Genomic DNA, 22480 nt, shown 5'->3' with positions numbered 1-22480 from the left:
ACCTATAGCTGAGGGCCAGCAAGTGTTCTGAGTGTTTTACACATGTTCCCTCATTTAGGCCTCAGGACAGCCCCATGAAATAGGTTCTGTTATTATTATCTTCATTTTACAGATGAAGACATTAAAGCGCAGAGGGGTTAAGTGACTTGCTGATGATCACACAGCTAGGAAGTGTTGAAGGTGAGATTTAAACCCAGACAGTCTGGCTTCTAGACCACACTTTTAACCACTACACTGAATAGCTTCTCTGGAGTCAAGCTGCAAGAGTCTGGCCTTGGGATGAAACCAAAGACTTCATAGTGAAAGTCACTGAGTCGTGTCTGACTCTGCAACCCCATGGAATAGTCCATGGAGTTCTCCAGGCCAGGATATTGGAGTGGGTAGCTGTTCCCTTCTCCAGGGGGTCTTCCCAACCGAGGGATCAAAGCCAGGTCTCCCACATTGCAGGCGGATTCTTTACCAGCTGAGCCACCGGGGAAGCCTTAAAGACTTCATAATTACCCTCATAATAAGAGATGTGGGTAGAGTATTTCACAGTTTAAAAAGCATATTAGAGTTTAGCAATTGCTTTCATGGTTGCGTTCTTATTTTCATCCCCTGGGTTCTCTGTGACAAAGATAGGACTTTATGCCCTTTTTGCCAGTGACAAATTAAGATCCCGAGGGGAAAAGTGACTTGTCCAATTAACGATAATTTATTGAGCACTTACTATATGCAAAGTCCTTTATTCACATTATGTCATTGAATTCTCACAGCCCCAGGAAGTGGTTATTAGTAACAGTAGTATTCCCATTTTACAGATGAGGAAACTGAGGCTCAGGGAAATGACTTTCCCAGATCCCACAGCTTGTTAAGTGACAGCTCGGACTCCATCCAGAGCCTGGGCTGATAACTCCTAGGCTCTGTTCTCAGTCCCCTCCTGGGCAGATGTTGACTCCTGATTGTTTTCGTCAACCTTCTGATCTTTGCTACCTCACTTCCCTTGTCATAGCCACTCCTGAGATCCTCTACACCTCGCTAATTAATTAATTCTTACTGCCTAAGTGCCAGCTTCATTAATGTGCTTTCTACTGTGAGTTTTTGACTTAATAATATGGTATCGTTCATTGTACTTAATGGGGGGAATCTGATTAATCACCTTTATATTTATCCAAATGTCCATTTGTCTATAGCAGCCATGTCCTGGGAGAGCCTGGTTTATGGTGGGTTCTTCTCTGTCTGGGTTGTCTTCCCCCACTCCCCAGTTTCTCTCTGGAGGGCGCCCTCCTTCCAGGCCTTCTTCACTCCCCATTCCGGGGCCTGCTGAGGAATGGCACTGGCAATGTGCTGACCGTTTGGACATGGGAATGGGAGAGGTAGAGGGGGCATCTCCAAGAAGGTGGGTGCCCTAGGAGGGAGAGGGATTCTGGCTCCTGCCTTCAGCCATCTGAAGAAGGCCTCGATGTCTCCATCAGATTGCCCATCTCTAGCCCCCTTCCCCAGTCAGGGAGCCCCATGCTTGAGGCATCCATCCATGGATTCTCCCTCTGTCCATGGAATCCTCCAGGCAAGAATACTGGAGTGGGTTGCCATTCCCTTTTCCAGGGGATCTTCCCAATCCAGGGATCATACCTGAGTCCCTGGCATTGCAGGCAGATTCTTTATCATCTGAGCCATCAGGGAAGCCCTGGCTAACCCTACTCAAACCTTGCCTGGCTCCTGCAGCCAGTGGGATAAAGCTCTGGGTCTGAGGCCTAGCTGCAGCTGTTCCCACCCTGCCACTCTCACTTCATCCATGCAGAGCTGCTCCAGGCCCTCAAGTGGTCCACACCCTTCCACGTCTGGGGTGACTAACTTGTTCCAGTTTACCTGGGACTTTGGGGTTTATTCCCTCAAGTGCTGGATCTGGGAGAAACTCCACAGCCCCAGGCCAATCGGGATGGTTGATCACCCCACCCACACCTCGGGGGCGGCGGGGGCGGGGCGGGGGTTGCCCATGCTCATTTATCCCCTGGTAATTTCTTCTTTATTTTATTTTCTTTTAAAAACATTGCTCATCAATGTAGCAACCTTACAGAAATCTCTCTAGTGGACTCTCAAAGACCCCCCTCCAGTTCCAGTCTCCAGAGTTAACAGTTTGATGATAGTTTGATGATTCTTTTTCTTTCTTCTGCCCAAAATTTGTATCCTGCTGGGAATTCCCTGGTGGTTCAGTAGTTAGGCCTCTGAGCTTCCACTGCAGGGGGCACAGGTTTGATCCCTGGTCGGGAACTAAGATCTCTCATGCCTCTCGGCATAGCCGAAAGAAAGAGAAAAAGGATCATACTTCTCAGGTGGTTCTGCAGCCTTTTCACACCACACAGCTTGACCCTCTTTCCACCCCCTATTGTAATGTCTGTGTTGCTTTCATCTTAGGGAGATGTCATAATTTACTGTGTGTCCTTTTAAGGGATATCCGGAAGATTTGCAGTTGTTTTTAAGTCCAAGACCATATTTATTTTATTTTTTTTTTAATTTATTATGTATTTTATTTTTGGCTGTGCTGGGTCTTTGTTGCTGTGCGAATGCTTTCTCTGGTTGTGGCGAGTTAGGGTTACTCTTAAGTTGTGGTGCACGGGCTTGTGGGTTCTTCCCGGACCAGGAATCAAACCAGCACCACTGGACCACCGGGGAAGTCCAAGGCCGAATTTAAGTATCACCTCCTCTGTAAACCCTTCTTTAACCCTCCTGGTGGCCTCAACTTTCTTTCTTATTACTGTCATTATTTTAATAATAATAGTTAACATTTTTGGAGTGCTGATTATCCGGCACTTGATATACATTATCTCATTTCATTTTCACAAGTCCAAGAAGTGCAGAGACTTGATATCCCCATTTACAGATGGGGAGACTCAGGCTCATATGGCAGATAAACCCAGGCAGTGTGACTCCAGAGCATGTCCTGAACTGCCTTGCATGGTTTTCCCAAGGTACACTGGAGTGGCGGTGCCAGGGGCCAGGGCCAGGCCAGATGCCCTTTACTGCCCTGCTTCCCAGCTGTGCACCAACCAGGTCAAAGCCCAGAGGTGTTGTTGCTGAAAGGCCAAAGCTGGTAGCCTACAGCATCTAATTCACTCTTGCCAAGACCCAGAAATTAGGGATAGGGAGGGCCTGGTAGGAGGAGCCTTCTGGGGGAGGGCAGGCTCGTGGGCTTTCCTGGGCCTGTAAAGAAGGGTATGCCCACAAGCAGAAAGCAGAGTGCCAGGATTGGAGGTTGGAGGTTGGAGGAGTGGGGCAAGGCCTGGACTTGGGAATGAGTTTACAAATGTGTGTGCACGCTAAGTCGCTTCAGTCATGTCCAACTCTTTTCAACCCTTTGGACTAGTCTGCCAGTCTCTTCTGTCCTGGGATTCTCCAGGCAAGAAAACTGGAGTTGGTTGCCATGCTCTCCTCCAGGGGATCTTCCCCATCCAGGGGTGAACCCACATCTCTTATATCTTCTGCATTGGCAGGTGGGTTCTTTACCACTGGGAATCTAGAATACCCCTTGATTTTCTCAACACTGCTGTCAAATAGGCACCTTGTGCCCATTCTACAGAGGAGGAGACTCAGACTGAGTCACTGGTCTGAAGGTCCTTTTCTGCACTGTCCATGCCACCTCTCACCATGGCGCCTGTGAGTTTGGACCAGATGGTTGATGAGGAGAGTTAGGCGCCCCATGAGATAAAAGGACCCTTTGATTTTAGACTGACCTTGGTATCACCCTGGACTGCTAGGCCCAAGGTTTATGCAAATTAATGTAGATGTATGCCAATTAGGCCTCTTCAAGGCCTGTTGTTCTTATGTAGCTACCGGCTCAGAGGTATAGGGGGATAGATCTGCCCAGAAGGGGCCTGAGGAGCCCCCCAGCTGGGGATAGGTCAGCAGTCACTGGGATGAGGGGATGGGGTTGCCATGGAGACAGAGGCCAAACCCCAGCCGCTGCCTCAGGATAGTCCAGGACTGGCCAGATCAGCCCACTGAGACAGTCCAAGGCCTCTCTAACTACTCTAAGTGTGGTCTCCAAGGGCTAATTATGCGGAAGGTAGTGACCAGCTGCTCCCTGGCTCCTCCAGGCCCAGATGAGGTAGGGGGCTGGGCCACAGCAGGGGGGCGTGAGGACGGACAGATGGCAGTCTGGGGGCTTGGAGGCTGGGGAGCTGTCTTGAGGAAGAGGGCGCAGCACTGGGGGGGGGGGGGGGAGAGGTTACCCCTCGAGAGCAGAAGGTGTGGGATTGTAGGAGTGAGTATCTCAGTCTCCAAGAACCACGTGGTGGGGTTCTGTAAGGGCTCCACCCCAGCAGACATGTGCAGACTCCGCTCTTCCGTGTGACCCTGGGTAAGCCCCTTGGCTTCCCTGAGCCTCAGTTTCCTCATCTATCAGTAGAGGTCAGAATAAGAGATGTGACCTGGGACTTCCTGACCTGTCCAGTGGTTAGGACTCCCCGCTGGCCTGCAAGCCACGTGGCGTACAAGAAAAGGTAGAGAGCGATGTGACCCGAGCATGAGGGGCTGTATACAGTAGGTACTCAATAAGTGGCTGTACAATTCTAAGACCCATTGGGAGAGGTTAGTTTAGTTTTGGTGGGAGGTTTCTTTGTATTTTGTTTTGTTTTTTCATCCACACTGCACAGCTTGTGGGATCTTAGTTCCCCAATCAGGGATTGAACCTGGGCCCTCGGCTGTGAAAGCGCAGAGTCCTAACCCCTGAACCACCAGCAAAGCCCCTAGTTTTCTTGTGGGAAAGAGCTTCTTCTCTTCTTGCCCTCTCCGGCTTCCCCTGCTCCCTGGCCTGGGCCGGGTGTTCTGGTATCTGTCCCAAGGAGGGGAAGGTTTCTCATCCAGTGAGGAAAGGATCTGGGCCCTGTGGACTCAGGACTGAGCTCTCAGCGCTAAGCCCACAAAAGCCACTCAAGAACTGTTGGCAGAATGAATGAATGAACAGATGTGAAGTGCTCAGAACAGTGCTTGGCACTAGTTGGAAGTTAATAAACATCAGCTGTTACTTCACTGCCCATAGGAGGCTGGGCTGGGTGGCTCATCAGAGCAGAGCAGATTCTGTCCCCACGTCTGCTCTGTCCCTTCATATCCCCTTGGCTGTCTGGACAGAAGTCTGGCGGGTAGAAAGAGCAGTGGAGATAGAGATAACTCAGATCTTAGCTCTGCCACATCCTGTCTGGAACACTTGTGGAGACTCAAGGAGACCGCTCGGAGCCTGCCGTGTAAGAGGGGAACCTTCATAACAAGGTGGCCACACTAGGGCTCTGGGGAGAGGGCTGCTGGCACCTGGAGAAGGGGTGGTGGTGGGTCTGGGTATAGTCAGGCAAGGGGAGGCAGGGCTGTGATGACCCAGGCAGAACCTAGAGAGACAGGTTGTACCAGGGACTGGCAAAACCGTCTTCTAGGGAAAAAGAGCCGTGAGGCTCTGAGCAGGGGTCCCAGGATCCCAAGGCCAGCACCCCTGCAGGCAGGTAGGCTGCAGCAACAGCAGGCCTGGAGAGAAACCTGGAGCCGGAGCGGCCCCCATAGTGCAGATGAGAACTGAGGCTCAGAGGAGTTTTGCCCTAGGTCCCAAAGCACGTTCCCGTCACAGGAGATCTCAGATCCTGAGCCAGCCAGGTGCTCTTCACATAGTCTTGCGATGAATCAACAACATCTTACAACATTTTCTCTTAACTTTTAAAAAGATTGTAGCTTTGTTGTAAAACATCTCAGAAATCCAAAAGTGTTGTGTATTTAAAAGTAAAAGTCTCCCCTTTCCCGCTCCCTAGGGAGAACTTTTCATAACCATTTGTTGTATGTTTCCCTGGCTCTCGATTCGGCATTTACAGTCACACACATCTTGTATCTGTCTTCTTTTTGTTTTTTTTTTTTAAACATAAATGGAATCATATTGTTCTGCAGCTCTTTTTTTTTTTTTTGTCTTCTCACTTAACAGTGATAGCCTTGGACATTTTCCAGGAGGATCCAGACTGGGCCAGAGAGAGGCAGAGGGCTGCGAGAGCCCTGGCAAAGAAAGGGAGAGAGAGTGTGTGTTACAGGTTGGAGGAATTCCCCTCAAGTCACTACACACAGTGGGTGGGAAACCAGGCAGAGAAGCCTCTATCCTCAGCTCCCAGAGGACTGTGGTATCTGGTCTCTAGGCTTGAATTCTCTGAGGCCAAAGCCACGCTAGCTTGCTTATCACCATATATCCTGCATTTGCCTGGCACATAGTAGGTGCTCAAGAAATACTTGTCGGATGAATTGAGTCCCTTTTAGGCCCATCTTCCCGACCCTGCCAGAGACTACCTGGTCTCCACTGACTGCACTCTTTTTAATCTCTTGCTGGGTGTTTATTTCAACTCATGCTCAAATGGCTATGGATGCCAGATGGACCCTGGAGAGGGGATCCATCCCTGAGCTCTGAGACAGAGCTCAGAGAAAGAGAGAAGACCCTCCCCTTAGACAAGTCCCTGCCCTTGTCTGCTGGCAGTTTGCTCACCTCTCTAATGGGGGGTTGGACCAGCGGGTCTCCAGGGGTCCTTCCAGCTCTGCCATCTGTGGCTTCAGTCCCACTACCTCATTTCACGGATGAGGAGCTGAGTCGACTTTAATTTTGTCAGCTGCCTCAGAAATCCATTGGGAAAAGGGGGGCTTGGGTTTGGGGATGCATCTAAGGCTGCTGCCATGTCCTAAGCACCAACTGTGTACCAGGCACCCGCTTTAGAGCTTCACATGCACTGTCCGGAATCCTCAGGGCATTTTCCCAGTGAGCTGGCTCAGAAAGGGGGAGTAACTTGCCCAAGGTCACCCAGTGAGTCAGGGACTGATCTGGGAATGGAACTCTGGTCTGCCTAGAGCCCCCAGTGGTGAGCTCTTCTCGCCTCAGCCTCTCTGTGAACTAAAGTCAGTGAAGGAAAAAAATGAATAATATGAAGTCAGTAAAGGAGACCAGGTTGGACCAAACTACACTCCAGAAACTTCAGGGTCCTGTTCCTCATTGTCTCCCCAGACAACCTGACTTCTGTATCTAAGTCCCCTGGTGACATAGCTATAATTTGGGGCAAAAAGTGGTTGACTTGCAGAACTGGCTGGCAAGGGATTGGGCACAAGAGGCTTCTGATGGGGTTCTGTGGCCCCAGGCTTAGCCCTCTCCCCCAGCTAGTTTTCTGGGGCCGGGGTGGGCCCATCTGCATTATTCATTCTTCACCCCTCAACCCCCAGCCCCCCACCTAATGTTGGGCTCCTGGGGTTGGCGTCTAGACAGACAAGAGCATCCTACTGAGAACAGAGGCAAGGGCTGAAGGTTCCCATGGCAACTGCATCCCCCTCAGCTGGCAGCTACCCGATAAATAAATAATCAGGGATGGGGGTGGGGCGCTCAGGGCCAGGGGAGGGGCAGCAGGGGAGCCTGGTGGAGGCTTCACTCTGGAAAGAAGGGTGGGTTAGGTTTGAAGTGGCCTGGGGGCTGGTATTGCAATCGGCCAGGTGAGAGAGGGGAGAGGGAGGAAAATGGCCAGATGTGAGAGATTCAGAAGATCAGAGAGCCGGGACTCGATGACAGGCTGGGCATGCAGGTGAGCAAGAGACTAGGACCTAAAGCTTAACTTTCTAGCTCATGCAGCTGGACACCTCATGGGACCCACATCCCTGGAAATGGACCGGGTTTGGGCATATTAAGTTCATGATGAACCATCCAGTGGGTGCTTGGTTATAAAGGGGCTGGAGGCTTAAAGGACTGAAGCTGGCAGGAAGTCAGGGCACACATTTGCTGGGACACATGGGGTATGAAGAGGGGCTGGGCTGCACCGCAGTCAGGCCTGAGAAGTGGAGGATGTGTGTGCCATGTATGGCTCTCACCGCTGAAAATACAGCAGTGGACATCCCCACTCTCATTGAATTCACTGTCTAATGCAGGAGACGGTAAATAAGCAGTAAGTAGTACGTTAGTCAGTGAAAAATGCCACGGAAAAAAATTAAGCGGTGGAGCGGGGAGTTCTGTAACGGAATATAATTTTACATGGTGCTGACTCTCCTCAAGATCAGATGAGGGAGATACTGTGAAACATACCCATTTTGTTGGTGAGGAAACTGAGGTACAGGGAGGTTCAGTGACTTGCCCAGAGTTGTAGAAAAACCAGTGGCAGCAGGCTCTGCTCCTAATTTCTGGACCAAATTGTTATAGCAGGTGCGTGGGAGAGTGAGTTGCAGGAAGGATGTGAAGACCTTTAATCAACTTTGGATGTGAGAACTGTTGGGATAGATAAGGCATTCGCTGGAGGGGAAAAGTGGTTGTTGTTTTTTTTTAACTGAAGAGATTTGAGCATGTTTAGGAGCCAGTAGGAAGGATCCCGGGCAGGGGAAGAAGTTGAGTTTACAAGAAAAGAAATTGTGGATGATGTGGGCTCCTGAGAAGGTAGAGGACAGAGTTCTGAGTGCAGGAGGAGGCATTGGCCTTGGGTGGGAGGCGGAATGGAGCCTCAAGTATAGTAGATGGGGGTGAAGGAGACCAGGTCTTCACCCAGAGTAGGGGTGAAGGACACCCAGGAGGTGGAGGACAGCGAGAAGACCTGAATATCATCAGGGAGAGTGAGTTCCCTGGGGAGCTTCTTGGAGTTGAAGATTCCAGATCTCTAGGGGCCCCAGTCTGCCCCGGGGAGTGACTGCAGCAATGGTTGGCTGCTTTTCAAGAACTAAGAAAACTATTAATTGGGTTTGTCCAGGAGTGGGCTTTTCCTGACATTCGTGATGAAGAAGCAGGAGTATGAGAGTTTGGGTTGCAGGCGAAGCTGATGGTGAAGTGAGGGATCCTGTGATCCCAGCAGGCTGAGCTGGGATGTGAAGTGGGGAATGGAAGTGAGGGGAGGGCTGGGGACCCGGCACCCTGGGCTGGGCTCGTCATCATGAAGGCTGTGGAAAGAAGCTGGGGCGGCCTGAGAGAGGCTCAGAAATCGGTGACTTTGGAAAGCATGGCAGTTACAGGTGATGACCCAGCCCAAGAGGTGGCTGTGGACAAGGAGGGATGGAAGCCTGGGTCAGGGGCGAGGACTTGAGGGGCTGAGAGGTTGAGGTGCTGGAGGAGGTGGCCCCCCTCCAATGTTAGAGTCAACCAGGATGATGCAGGGATCAAGGAATCGTCTTTAAGGAACGGACCTGACCTGGAGTGGATGATGGATCCAGCCGTGGATGAGGGTGGGACAGTTCTGCCAGGCAGTGTGGGGACCCCAGGATCCCACCTTTGGGCCCGAGGAACAGGAGATGAAAGAAGAGAAACAGAGTCACTGAGAAGGCTCCAGAGAAGCAGGGTCCTTGGGTGCAATGTGTAGGGGGTGGGGGACCCCTTAGAAAAGGCTCTGAGGCCAGAGAGACACTCACTGGTGTGGAAGGGCTCGTGAAACGGGGCTGCGGGGGTCTGGGTCAGGAAGCGGCACAGAGGGGCATTCAGATCAAGGGCAGAGAGGACTGACGGGCAGGAAAGTGGGACTTACTCTGTGGGCACTGACAAATCCAGACCAGGGCTGTGGGGCTGAGGAGTCTGGATCTCTTCTGTCCTTCTGGGACTGGTTAGGGCTCTCATCCTGCTTGTCTGGGGTCCTGGTGACCCATGAGTTGGCTGGCCCAGAGGCCGTAGGGACTACCCCAGGCTCTCTGGGCTGCATGGACGACAGAGTGACTCAAGCAAAATCTGCTTTAGAAAAAGCATTCCAGAGAGGTGGTCGGCAGCCTCCCTCTGTCAGGAAGTCTGGCAGGAGGCTGCAGCACTTGCCCACAGAAGCCTCGTGCCGGCTCACGGAGGAGGGAGACCCAAGAAGCCAGCTTGTGTCTGGCCTGTAGGCTGGCCAGGTCAAAATCTCCCCAAAGTCATTTTTTCCCTCTCACTAAATGTGCACTTGAACTTTTTGTAAAGGGATAGGTTGCTGCTGTCTCCACACCACACACGTCCTCTCATCAAAGGAAAAAGGACACTCCAAGGCCAGTTATGATTTACACCTACTGCAGTCCTCAGACTAGTGTTTCTAAGCTAGTGCAACCAGATGGGGGAGATACTCCTCCTGTTTTTTGTTCTTATCTTTGGTTGTTAATTAGTTGCCTATCAGTGCTGCGGAAGCAGGAGTTCTGGAGTATTTTGACTCAGTTTTCGAGTAAAAAACAACAACTTTAGAATTGGGATTATATATAAGATGTGGAATCTCAATTAAAATTTTTATTTATTTAAGTTGATCTCTGCACTCACCTTCAGCAGAAGAGGCAGCATCATTCAGGCCTGGGTTATCACGCTGATCACAATGGTCTGTAACGTCCGGTTTTCCATCCATCTCCCTGCCTAGGCTCTGAGTTCCCAAAGGGCAGGGGCTACAACATATTCACTTCAGCATCGCCGCGTCAGCACGGGGCCTGACACAGACTAAACGTTCTGTGAATAAATAAATGATGGGCCCTGGATGGATGAGGGCATGTCAGATGTCGGAGGGATGAACAAATGGATGTGGATGGGGTTTTGATGAATGAGTGGGTGAGTGTTGGACAGCTAGTGTTCCATATTCAGTGGAAAGAGAGATCCCTTTGGGCCAGGCAGGAAGTCTTGCTAGGGAAGGAGAAAATTGTGCTATATTTTGAAAAATGAGGACTTGGGTATAGGAAAAGGGAAATGATAGTGGAACCTCAACTGTTATTTCAGCTGCTTGGGGGCAGAAACTGACCCGGAATAAAGAATTGAGCCAGATCCTAGCAGCCTTCAAAGCCCAACTAAGAAGCTTTGACTGTTAGGTCTTCTGTTAATTAACTCCCATATATTAAGTCTAATAGTTTATGTGATGTCTCCATATCCTCACAACTTCCTAGGGGAATTACTGTCTTCCCCATTTATAATTAAAGAAATAGGCTCAGTGAGGGGAAGTAATTTGTCCTGAGTCACACAGCAGAACTGCACTTTGAACCTGAGTTGACTGCTGCTCACTCCATCAGTGAGGTCCCTGAGAACACAAGGGTTTTGAGCAAGGGCCAGAGTGGGGGTGTGGGTGATGTCAGGTTTAGGTAGTTGTGTCCAGGCAGGGTGTCTCCCCAGCTACACTATGAGCCTGAGCAACCCTGTCACAACCTCATTTCTAGGATCCCATGCCAGCTGAGTCTAGAGCACCCAGCTGGACCTCAAACCACCAGTGCTCCTCAGAGCCTTGCAGAGTCAGGGTAGAAAGGAGAACAGAATTGGGGCAGGAGCTTTGGGAGCAGGCCACTGGATTCAAGACCAGAAGGGCCCTTATTTAGCCTGGCAGCCTTTGTATATGGAAGAGGAGCCCAAGACCCACAGAGAAGGTAGTCTGCCCAAGTAAACCAGGAGTCAGTGTTAGAACCTCAACCAGAAACCACATGTCTAAACTCCCGAGCCAGTGCCAACCGGGAAAGGTGGCGTGTTGGTGCTAAGATGGGACAGAAGGCAGAGAAAGGCAAAATGTCTGCCTGGCTCTGCCACCAACCTGCTGTGTGACCTTGGGCAAGTCACTTCCTCTCTCTGAGCCTCATTGTTGCTTTCCTCTGAGGTAATGATCTCAGCGGTGCCTTTCTGCCAAGAAGTATCCAATGAGAGATGAACTTGGAAAGCTCTTTACAACCTGCAGAGCGCTGGGAGGGGAGTCACCAGCAAGAGGCAGGCCGGTGCCAGGTCAATGGATGCCAGGGTTGGGCCTGCAGCTTCCTGGGCCTCTGCCCAAGCTTTACCATCTGTGTGGTACCATCACCTCCACCTCCTCCTGCCTCCTGGCCAGAAAAAGCCTTCTGGGATCTTATTTTACTAGGATCTTCTCTCCCTACCTAGACAGACTCTCTTCTCTCCCCTTCTATGTAGTCAGGACTCTTGGATATAAGTGACAGAAATCAGTACAAGGAGGGAGAACTCGTTTAGTCGTGGCTAGATCCTCAGACCCTCCCCTTGGCATGTTCACTCTTCTTTCCTCACTCTGTCCCTTAGCTCTGGCTTCCTCCTCAAGCGGCCTGCTGGCAAAGACAGTTCCCAGGAGCTCTCAGCTGACACTACACCCATCCAGGTATCTTGGTGGACAGGCAGCATCTCTGTCCTGATGCCCAGCAACTATCCAGGCAACTCTCAGGGGCAGAGCGCAGAGAGAGTCCTTCCCTGAGCAGATCACTGTGTGCTGCTTATTTAGTTAGACTTGGGTCCCAAGCCCACCGCAGAAATTAGTGCATGGACTGAGGGTCTGGGAGGCAGTTTCCAAAACAAAGAGATAGGTTCTGTCAACAGAAGGAGGGATATGGGATGGTCAATAACCATTGGTATCCTTGGGATCTTTGTTCCTAAGTGTATCAGCTGAAAGGTTGAATCAGGGGCTACTGGAAAGGGACTGTTGATCGAGTCCTATATCAGTTACCTCCTGCTGCATAACAAGTCCCTCCAAAATGTAATGGTGCAAAAACAACCATTTTAGGGAGTTCCCTGGCAGTCCAGTGGTTAGGACTCAGGGCTTTGACTGCCATGGGCCCAGGTTTAATCCCTGATTCAGGGAACTAAGATCCCACAAGCTGCACGACGTGGCTGAAAATTCAAAAATAGCAATAAAAACAAAAAATAAAACAGCCACTTGATTTAGCTCACGATTCTGTGGGTCAGCTGGAGGTTCTTTGGTCTAGTGACATGTATTGGTGGGTTGGCTAGCATCTGAGTGATCTAGGATGGCCTCACTCATGTGTGTTAATGCTTGACTCGCTGTCAGTTCAGATGCCTTGGCTCTTTTCCCCGTGCCCTCTTGTCCTCCTGAAGGTCAGCCTGAGCTCTTTCAAAAGGTGTTCTCTATGTTACAAGTGTAAAAAGTGGGCAAGCTCTAATGCACCGCCGTTTTTCAAGCTTTTTCACCTGCTTCCTCTTTGCTCAAATCTCATTGAATGAAGCAAGTCATATGACCGAACACAAGCATTTGTGTGGGCAGGCACTGCCAAGGAGCACAAAGTTAGTGTGGAAGCAGGAGGAGAAAGAGGGGGGGAAAAATCCCTTTCTCTGCAGCCCGTGGGTCCCCTGGGCCAGGACAACCTCCAGAGAGGGGTCCTTAAAAGAGGAGACTCAGTCCTACAGGCTCCCCTGGGCCCTCTAGGGCCATGGCTCATCCCTAGACCAGTGCTGGGGGAGCCAGTCTGAATCCTGACTCCACTGGCTGAGACCCACCCCCCAGGGGAGCTACAGGTGCCAGGTGGGGAGGCTTCTTGGCAGGATGGAAGGTGTTCTGAACCCTGGCTCCCGTCTCCCACTAGCCCACCCCAAAGTGATCACCAGGGCTCCATCCCCCTCGCATCCTCACCAATTTGTCCTCACCTCCCAGCATCCCCTTGGGTCCTACAGGGCTGGGGTGGCCTTGAGGCGTGTGTAGAGTCAGGTCATGGTGCCTCATCACCCTGGTAACTGGTGTCCCCTGCTCCACAAGGCTGAGGAGGAGTCCCCGTCTTCCTCCTTTAGGGTGTGATGTGGCCTCAGCCTGCTCTTTCCCACAGGTGGCTGCGCTGGAGCGGCAGATCTTTGACTTCCTGGGCTACCAGTGGGCTCCAATCCTTGCCAACTTCCTGCACATCATGGCAGTTATCCTGGGCATCTTTGGCACCGTGCAGTACCGCTCCCGGTACCTCATCCTGGTATGGCTCACTCGGCCCCTCCCCAAACCAACTCCTTCTTTCTCATCCCCATCCATTTCTACCTCATTCTCCAGCCAGAGCTGTCCCCCAACCCAGGGCACCTAGACCCCTGCCTGAGTCTTGGCTCCAGCCTGGCTGGTGATATCCAAATCCCAGTGCTTCTTTGCTCAGTGGAGACAAGATTAGTACTTTCCTAAAGAATTTTCTACAGAAAAGTCCAACTATTAACCAGATGTATCATTGAGTGAGTGCCTCTCATGTGCCAGAGCTTTCCTGATAGCTCAGTTGGTAAAGAATCCGCCTGCAATGCAGGAGATCCCGGTTTGATTCCTGGGTTGGGAAGATCCCCTGTAGAAGGGATAGGCTACCCACTCCAGTATTCTTGGGCTTCCCTTGTGGCTCAGCTGGTCAGGAATCTGCCTGCAATGCAGGAGATCTGGGTTCGATCCCTGGGTTGGGAAGATCTGCTGGAGAAGGGATAGGCTACCCATTCTAGTATTCTGGCCTGGAGAATTCCGTGGACTGTCCATGGGGTTGCAAAGAGTCAGACACAACTGAGCAACTTTCACTTTCATACTTCACTTTCCCATGTGCCAGACACATGCCAAGAGTTTCACTAGCTTCACTTACCTTTATGACAGCCCTGCGAGGTATATCTTACTGTCTTCATTTTCCAGATGAGGACATGAGGCTCAGAAAGGTGACGAGGCCTCCTTAAGTCACACAGCTAATAAGTGGCAGGGTTAGAGCATCGCTTCCAGAGCGAAGGCTCCTGCTGCATCCCCACACTGCCCCAGTTGGTCCGTGTGAGATGCTTTTGGTCTGGTCTGGTTTCTCAAGTCGCTTCAGGAAGGCTTGGCTCCTGTCCTCTGATGTTCATCAAGCATGTGGTCGAGAGGCTTGTGTGATTTTGAGGCCAGTGCCTCCTGCGCCCAGTCCCAGGAATGCTCTGTATCCCTGGCTCCCTCCGCCTACTTCCTCTTCCAAGCCCTGGTCCAAAATAGGTCCAAACTCCTGTTTTCAGCTAGTCTCATCCTCATCTGCTGCTCTTCCTCAGTGACCCATTCACACACGTCTCTTGAAGGAAGAGGCTCTTTGGTAGGTTTGCTTCATAAATGCCAGACACCTCAAATACCGATGACATGTAATCTCATGCCTCTCCCACCCCTGAGCCCACGCACCCTCATTCTAGGGTGAGTTTCCCCACCTCCCACAGGCTCAGTTCCAGAGGTGAACAGGGCCCTTCCAAAGCGCTCCCTCACCTAAGAGGACTCTTCTCTCCAGTCCTCAGGAACGCCCCAGGCACCTCTGTAAACAGCACTTCTGCCAGGAGGCCGCCATTAGAATCACAGGCATAGGATTTGGGTGGAAATCATCCAGCTCCTCGGGCTTCCCAGCTGGCTCAGTGGTAAAAGAGCCCACCTGCCAATGCAAAATATGTAAGAGAGGTGGGTTCGATCCCTGGGTTGGGAAAATCCCCTGGAGGAGGAAATGGCAACCCACTCCAGCATTCTTGAAAAATCCCATGGACAGAGGAGCCTGGGAGGCTACAGACCATGGGGTCACAAAAGAGTCAGACATGACTTAGAGACTAAACGGCAACATCGAGCTCCTCCCTAATTCTTTGCCACGTGTGGGATTTCGTCTTTGCCACGTAAGGGATGCCGCCTTTGCCACGTGAGGGATGCCGCCTTTGCCACGTGTGGGATGCCATCTTTGCCACGTGTGGGAGGCCGTCTTTGCCACGTGAGGGAGGCCATCTTTGCCACGTGAGGGATGCCGTCTGGTTGGCGTCTGCGGTTCTCTGCAGGCTTCCACGGTGGCTCAGGCAGTAATGCGTCTGCCTACAATGCGGGAGACCCGGGTTCGATTCCCTGGGTCGGGAAGATCCTCTGGAGAAGGAAATGGCAACCCACTCCAGTACTCTTACCTGGAAAATCCCATGGATGGAGGAACATGGTAGGCTACAGTCCATAGGGCTGCAAAGAGTCGGACACGACTGAGCAACTTCACTTTCACTTTCCCAGAGTGGCTAGGATTACCTACCAGAGAACTTGGGTTTGCATGCCAGCCCTACCTCTTCCTAGCTGTGTGATCTTGGAAAAAGCAAATCTCCTCTCTGAGCCTTAGCTTAGCTTTAAAGACAAAGACAGTGCATTCCCTGCAGGGCTCTCATAAGGGAGCCTGGTTGGAAGATGATTTATAAACTGAGAAGTGCTGTCTGAGTGAGGCGTTGTCATAGTTTCCCCTGCAGAGGTCTCTTTGGTCCACTGACCCGCCCCCTCTCCACTCCCCCAGGCCCCGCCCTGACGACCCCCCCCCCCCTTTTGCTTTCCCCAGTATGCAGCCTGGCTGGTGCTCTGGGTTGGCTGGAATGCATTTATCATCTGCTTCTATTTGGAGGTTGGACAGCTGTCCCAGGTAAGCCTCGGGCCTGGCATTGTCAGAGGGCAAAGCCTGGCATCCCCTGCCCCGAGGGCTCCTGTGGTGTGGGTCTGGAGTGTCATCTCTTAAAGAGAACGCTCTCTACACATTGGAGTAATCTGTGCTCCCCCCCCACCCCTACGTTTTCATTTTTGGCCTCCTCTGTACTTCTCAAAAACAAATGATGAAGCTGAAGGGCAGTCTGATGAAGATGGGTTGGGGTTCCAGTTGATCACAGTCTCAGAAGAAACCATCAATATATTATGATCCAGAAAACTTCTCTTAGGCTCCACACATGTTCAGTGCAAAAGAGGTGAAAATACAACATGCTTTGTATGGCCTAGACTGCAAAGATTTGAGTCCAATTCTGATAGATATTTTTCAGATGAGAAAGAGAGGGTAGAGTCTATTCTGGAAAAACTGAACCGACCATGTCACATGAAGAACTGTTGAAGAAAGAGGGAGTATTTAACTTCAAGAACAAACCCAGAGGGCACAGCTCCTAGTTTTAAAAAGAAAGGAGGCAAAATATATGAATGAGAGCACTTGGCTTCCTACTTCTGCTAGATTTAAACCCCAGCTTAAACATTTCCTAGCTGTGTGACCCTGGGCAGGTGGCTTACTCTCTCTGAGCATGTTTCCTCATCTAGTAAGTGCAGTTAATAGAAATTCCAGTTTCATGTAGTTTCGGAGGGAGATCGCACATCTCAGTGCTTGGCGCCCAGTCAGTATGCAGTGAATATTTGTTATGGACCATATGAGTGAATGGATGAACACATAGATGCACATGCGGGTAAGAACTGATCTAGGCCATTTCAAAAGGAAGGAAATGGCCTTCTTCTCCTCTTTCAAAAGAGGAAACCAAGGACTAAAGAGAGGAGAGGTTTGCCCGGGGTCACACACAGGGGGCAGTGGAGAGCTTGAGTGAGCTGTGAAGAAGGTCTGTGTTGGGGATTTCACTAACAGCTGGAGAAGGGAAACCAATCACCATTAATATCCTTTCCAGCCCTGAAATTCTGAGGCTCCTGCGGGGCTGTAGCAGCCCGGCATGATCATCTAGCGCCACCTACTGGCCAACTCTAGACTTGCATATACAGACCATAACCTCACAAATCACGCCAGGAAGGGAAGCTGTTATAACCCAGGTGTGAAGTAAACCTGGCGCCTGGAAGGATCTCCACCCTCCCCCCAGCTCAGTATCCTAGGCCCCTCTGCCCCTAGGACCGGGACTTCATCATGACCTTCAACACATCCCTGCACCGCTCCTGGTGGATGGAGAATGGGCCAGGCTGCCTGGTGACACCTGTCCTGAACTCCCGCCTGGCCCTGGAGGACCATCATGTCATCTCAGTCACCGGCTGCCTGCTCGACTATCCTTACATTGAAGCACTTAGCAGTGCCCTGCAGATCTTTTTGGCTGTGAGTTTCTGTCCCCCTGCCCATCCCAACCCTGCCCTTGGCACTTCACACACACAAAGTTACATAACCCTCTTTCCTCTTAACAAGCCAGTAAGATATCTCCCAGGTCCAACTGGAGAAGCAAAGAGGTAAAATAATTACTTGTTCAAAGTCACACCCAAAACAGAGAACAGAACTAAGGGTATTAAGTTTAAGGCACAGTCATTAAACTTGAAGTTGTTAACGGGTTTGCCTTCCTCTCAGCACATTTGGCCCCTCCAGCCAGGGTGGGCATGGCCGGGCAGGGGTTGAAGAAAGAGCTTCCCACTCCTCCCTCCCTTTCTGATGCTGTGTCCTCCCGCAGCTGTTCGGCTTCGTGTTCGCCTGCTACGTGAGCAAAGTATTCCTGGAAGAGGAGGACAGCTGTGAGTGCGGAGCCCCTAGGGAAGTGGGGACCCCACACCGACAGCACCCTGGACAGGGGCCCAAGCGGGAGGGAGCCCTGGGGAAGAAGAGACAGTAGGCTGGGTGGGGATCTGCATAGCCGGCCCATTCCGGATGAGGACCAGACGTCCCGGTCCCCAAGCCAAGGCCCTGCCCCACTACCCGCCCCTTAGGCCCCGTCCTGTCCCCTCGGAGGGGTCCACAGCCCCACTCCTGTCAAGCACCACCCATTCCCAGTTCGTCCTACTCCCACCCTTCGGAAGGTCTTGCCTCCCTGCTCGAGTTCCCCCACCCCCAACCCTCAGCCTCCTCCTTAAACGACAGCCCTCCGCATCTACGCTCCAGCTCTCTATCTCAGGCCTTGGCCGGTCCCTCGAGATGCTACAGCAAAGCTCAACCCCTCAGGCCCTGTACTGGATCTGGTCTCAGATTCCTCCCTTTCAGGACCCTGCCTCCCATCACCTCGCCTCTCCGCAGGCCCATCTCTAACCACGTGCCATCTCCCCTTCCGCAGTCGATTTCATCGGCGGTTTTGACTCCTACGGATACCAGGCGCCCCAGAAGACGTCGCATTTACAACTGCAGCCCCTGTACACGTGGGTCATGGCGCGGAGCCGTGTGGGGTGGAGGGACCCCGGCATTAGCGTAGGAGAAAGAAGGGGAGGGGGGAGCAGGCGGATCTCTCCGCCTCCCTCTTCAGAGGTCCGCTTCCCTAATCGATTTTTGTTTTCTTGCAGGTCTGGGTAGCGTTTGCCCCACGCCCACCCCCACGGCTAGACTGACCGCCGCTGCCGCGAGCTCTGGCCAAGATGGCAGGCGCGCCCCCTGGCGGCTCCCTGACTGACTGCAGCCTGAGCCGGCGGGATCTGGGTCTGAAGCCGACTTGGACTTGGCCCTTAGCAGCCTGGACTTGAGGGGTGGGGCGGGGAGAATCGCGGGGTTTGTATTTTTTTTAACCTCGGCCTTGACGTGTGCGGGCGACCCCACACCCCACCCCCGCCCTTCTCCAGACTCCCCTTTCTCCCTTCTTCCCCCAGCATCCTGTCCCCTGTCCAGAGGGAGAGGGCAGGAGAAACACACACACCATCTCACCACATTTATTCACCAGCCCTGGGGAAAGTTCCCCCGAACTATGAAGAGGAGGAGTCCTGGGTTCTAATCGCAGCTCCATCACTAACTCTGTGTGACATCTGGCAAAGCCCTTGTCTTCTCTGGGCCTTAGCTTCTCGCCTCAAATAATTAAAATAATCCCTTAGTAAATGGAGCTCTTTCTAGCCTTTTCATTTGACTCTCAATTCCCTGGACTGTACTGGGATTTTACTATAATCCCCATTTTGCAGATATGGAAACTGAGTCCCAGAGATGTAAAGCGATTTACTTGAGGTCACACAGCTGCGTTTTTGGTGGAGGCAGGACTTGAACACAGTATATCATCTGTAGTTTCAGACTCCAAAATCCAGTGTCCAGTCTCTGAATTCCATTTCCAAGCTCCCTTCCAACTTGGACACTCTAGAAACCATATGACATACACCATGCTCACATACCACCGCCACCACTTGCCAACGCCTCTCTTAAAGCAATATACCCGTTCTCTTGTTGGGAATGGGATGGACGGATCCCAGAGCCCTGCATTCAGCCTGACCTACAGGGAAGCCTTCTTAGACTCAGCCTCTGCCCACCCTTGGCAAAGCTTTCGAGCTTTCTCTACCAAAGGCGGGACATGACCCCATTGCCCCACTCCCTCACAGGTACCTGAGCCTGCTGCACACATGACCCCTCACCCCCTCAGCAACTCTGCCAACCTCTAAGGACGCCATCCACTTCATCTGATGAAAGATCAGTGGCTCCAGCATAGAAAAGGGCTCATCTGTGCTTCCTGGTCACCAGTGTTGAAAGATCACCAGAGTTCATGATCGCGCCGGTGTCCAGAAGCACCCTCTAACAAGCCCAGAAGTTGTTCCGGAGAGGCAGAATGGAGGGGGGTGCCATCGGGGAGGGGGTTTTGGAGGGCCAGCACTCTTCCTTAAGAGCAAGTCGACATAAGGGCTCAGTCTCCTCACCTCCCTCCTCAGACACCTCTGAGGACCCTGCATCCCGTGTGCTGGCTGGTGAATCTGAGGGCAGGAGGATCGGGCCTCAGCTTCCAGTTTGTGAAACAGGAGGAGCCCTGGCTTGCGAAGGAGGGTGGGAGGCCTGGGGGAACCAGATGGAAGTACAGACGGTTGTACACCTGAGCCCCTCCATGGAGACCATTCCTCGCTGTCCACACTCTGATCCGCCATCCCCTCCTGTCTCAGGCCGAGATATCCTGAACTCGGATCCCACCCCAGTATCTCATGTGCAGGTCTCTGCTGAAGGGCCAGCCCTGGGCATTTCTCTGGTCACTGCAGAACCTGAGGTCAGCCCGATCAGCTACCGGTGCAGCTCAAGAGGGTGACGGTTCCCTCCGGCCTGGCTGCTGCTCTGCCTCTGGGCCAACTTCTGCCTCCAGCCCTCTCTTCTCCCACCCCCAGCCAGCTGTCATCTCCCCCTGAACCCCTTTTCTACTCAGCGGGTTTAGCCACTGGTGCTTTGAAGCCTTTTGTTTTTATAAGATGGTTTTTTTTCTCAAGGAGACCAGCTTTTTGTCTCACTGGGACCTTGCAAGGCAGGGAGTGTTGCCCTGGTTTTTGTGCAGGTGGGTTGATTAAAGACGGTGTTTTCTTCTCTCTTCCTGTCCTCCTGCCCATGAGTCCGCAGGGTCTTCTAAGGGAAAAGTCTTTGTATGAAGGGTGGGCAGAGGTTGGGAACCTATGCCATTGTCATGATCAAACATTCCTGGGACACTGGCCTGTGCCTCTGGCTGGCTGTGTGGCTTTGGGCAAATGATCCTCCCTGTCTTTCCTGATCCATAAAATGCACAGAGGGAATTAGATCAGTGGTTTCCAAACCTGGCTTCACAATCCCTTAGAGAGCTTTCTATTTTTCTGATTAAGTGCATTTTAAGATTATGCTTTCAAATATCATTGGCATCTTGGCTCTGCCCTCTTCTGACGATTCAGTTCCTGACTTGGAATAAACTGGCAGACAGTGCTTTAGACACAGATTCCTGTCTCCCAACTGGGACATCCTGGCTCTTTTTCTGACCATACCACAAGAATCAGTCTTTTGAATTTTAAACATTTATTTTTGTGTGTAAATAAGTAATACATATATATGGTGCAGAATTCAGAAAGTTTCAGGGTGCTTTGTACTCTTCACCTATTTTCCATATCTTTCCAAAGATAGTCAATTTTTAAAAAAAATTATATAAAATTTTCCCCCTCACACAAGGTAAAATATGTTACTTACTCTTCAGCTCTACTTTTTTCAACCTAACTCTTGGAAATCTCCCAATAACACACGTGAAGCTGTCTTCCATTCTTCCACAGTGATTTGGTAGAACTGAGATTTTTAAGATCTCCAGGTGACCTTGCAGTTAGGGCCAAGAACCAGAGGTTCCACATAAGCATGCCAGGTCCACTATGCCAACCTCTGTGGACCATTCCTGGTTGTGGAATCAGAGGGAAACAAATCAAGGAGTTTATGGTCTAGTGGGGAGCCCATGGAGTGATCAGGCAGAAAGGTGGATGCTGGTAGCAGGTGGTCAATGCTAAGGACAGTTTAGCATGAAAGGCAGTTGTTAATAGGTGCTAACAGCGTGAGCAAAGGTAGGGAAGGAGGACAGCCCATGGTGTCTGGGGTAAGAATGGCCAGAGACCAGCTAGCTGGAGGAAGATTCAGTGGGGAATGTATTAGATTTCTATTGCCATCATAAATTATCACAACTGTAGTCTCTTAAAGATATACACATTTGTTATCTTAAAGTTCAGTAGAAGTCCATCATGGGTCTCACTGGGGTAAAATTAGATGTCTAGAGGATTGCATTTCTGGAGGCTCTAGGGGAGAATCTATGTCCTTGTCTTTTCTACCTTTAGAGGCTCCCTGCATTTTTTGACTCTTGGCCTCTCTCTTCAAAGCCAGTGACATCACAGCTCTGATCCTTTTTCCATCATCACATCTCTCTAAGCACAGCCAAGAAAAGTTCTCCACTTAGAAGGATCTGTGTCCAGGATAGTTTCCTCCTCTCAAAGTCTTTAATCCCATCTATAAAGTCCGTTTTGCCATCTATCACATTCACAGTTTCCAGGAATTAGATTGGTGACATCTTTCCTGGGGCGGGAGGTCATTATTCTATCTTCCACAGGGGAGGAGTCCTATCCTGCAGCCCTGAATGTCAAACCAGAGTGCATCAGAATGTCAAACCTGGAGTATGTGTGGGGGCTGGGGGGTAGCTATTGAAGGACTTTCAGCAGAAGCTACTCAGAATTGTCCTTAGTGAGAACTGGCAGGGCTGGAACAGTGGGTTGGAGGAGGGAAGCAGGAAACAGTGTTTGTCTGGAAGAGGTTTAGGGTTTCTCTCTTCTCTGTGTAAACGTGTGTTCTTGGAGGTATGTGTGTGACCAGGAGCTCTATGTGCGTAAACGTGGGATGGCCCCTGCAGTAGAGTCACGATCAGCATGAGCTGCAGGGCACAGGCATCCCTTGGCCTCTGTTCATCACTCTAGAAACTAGCCAAGCTGGT

General features: G+C 51.3%; 1 protein-coding gene across 3 annotated transcripts in view; it reads left to right on the top strand.

The window, feature by feature from the left end:
- NKAIN1 (sodium/potassium transporting ATPase interacting 1) overlaps positions 1 to 20587 on the top strand; it is a 45703-nt gene extending 25116 nt beyond the window's left edge. For 2 of the 3 annotated variants that reach the window (XM_020882777.2, XM_070459072.1), the window contains exons 2-7: positions 13474 to 13611; positions 15952 to 16032; positions 17257 to 17454; positions 17798 to 17858; positions 18392 to 18473; positions 18615 to 20587. In XM_020882777.2, coding sequence (XP_020738436.1) covers positions 13474 to 13611; positions 15952 to 16032; positions 17257 to 17454; positions 17798 to 17858; positions 18392 to 18473; positions 18615 to 18624 — 570 coding nt within the window. In that variant the 3' untranslated portion in view covers positions 18625 to 20587. Of the gene's footprint in view, positions 1 to 13473; positions 13612 to 15951; positions 16033 to 17240; positions 17455 to 17797; positions 17859 to 18391; positions 18474 to 18614 lie in introns of those variants that run through there. The other variant, XM_070459071.1, reaches the window with a different exon arrangement.
- Positions 20588 to 22480: the final 1893 nt, after the last annotated feature.

Source organism: Odocoileus virginianus, chromosome 30, assembly GCF_023699985.2.
Source record: "Odocoileus virginianus isolate 20LAN1187 ecotype Illinois chromosome 30, Ovbor_1.2, whole genome shotgun sequence".
Taxonomy (NCBI): Eukaryota; Metazoa; Chordata; class Mammalia; order Artiodactyla; family Cervidae; genus Odocoileus; species Odocoileus virginianus.
Note: the sequence above shows the minus strand (reverse complement) of the source record. Positions and strands in the feature narration are given on the sequence as shown.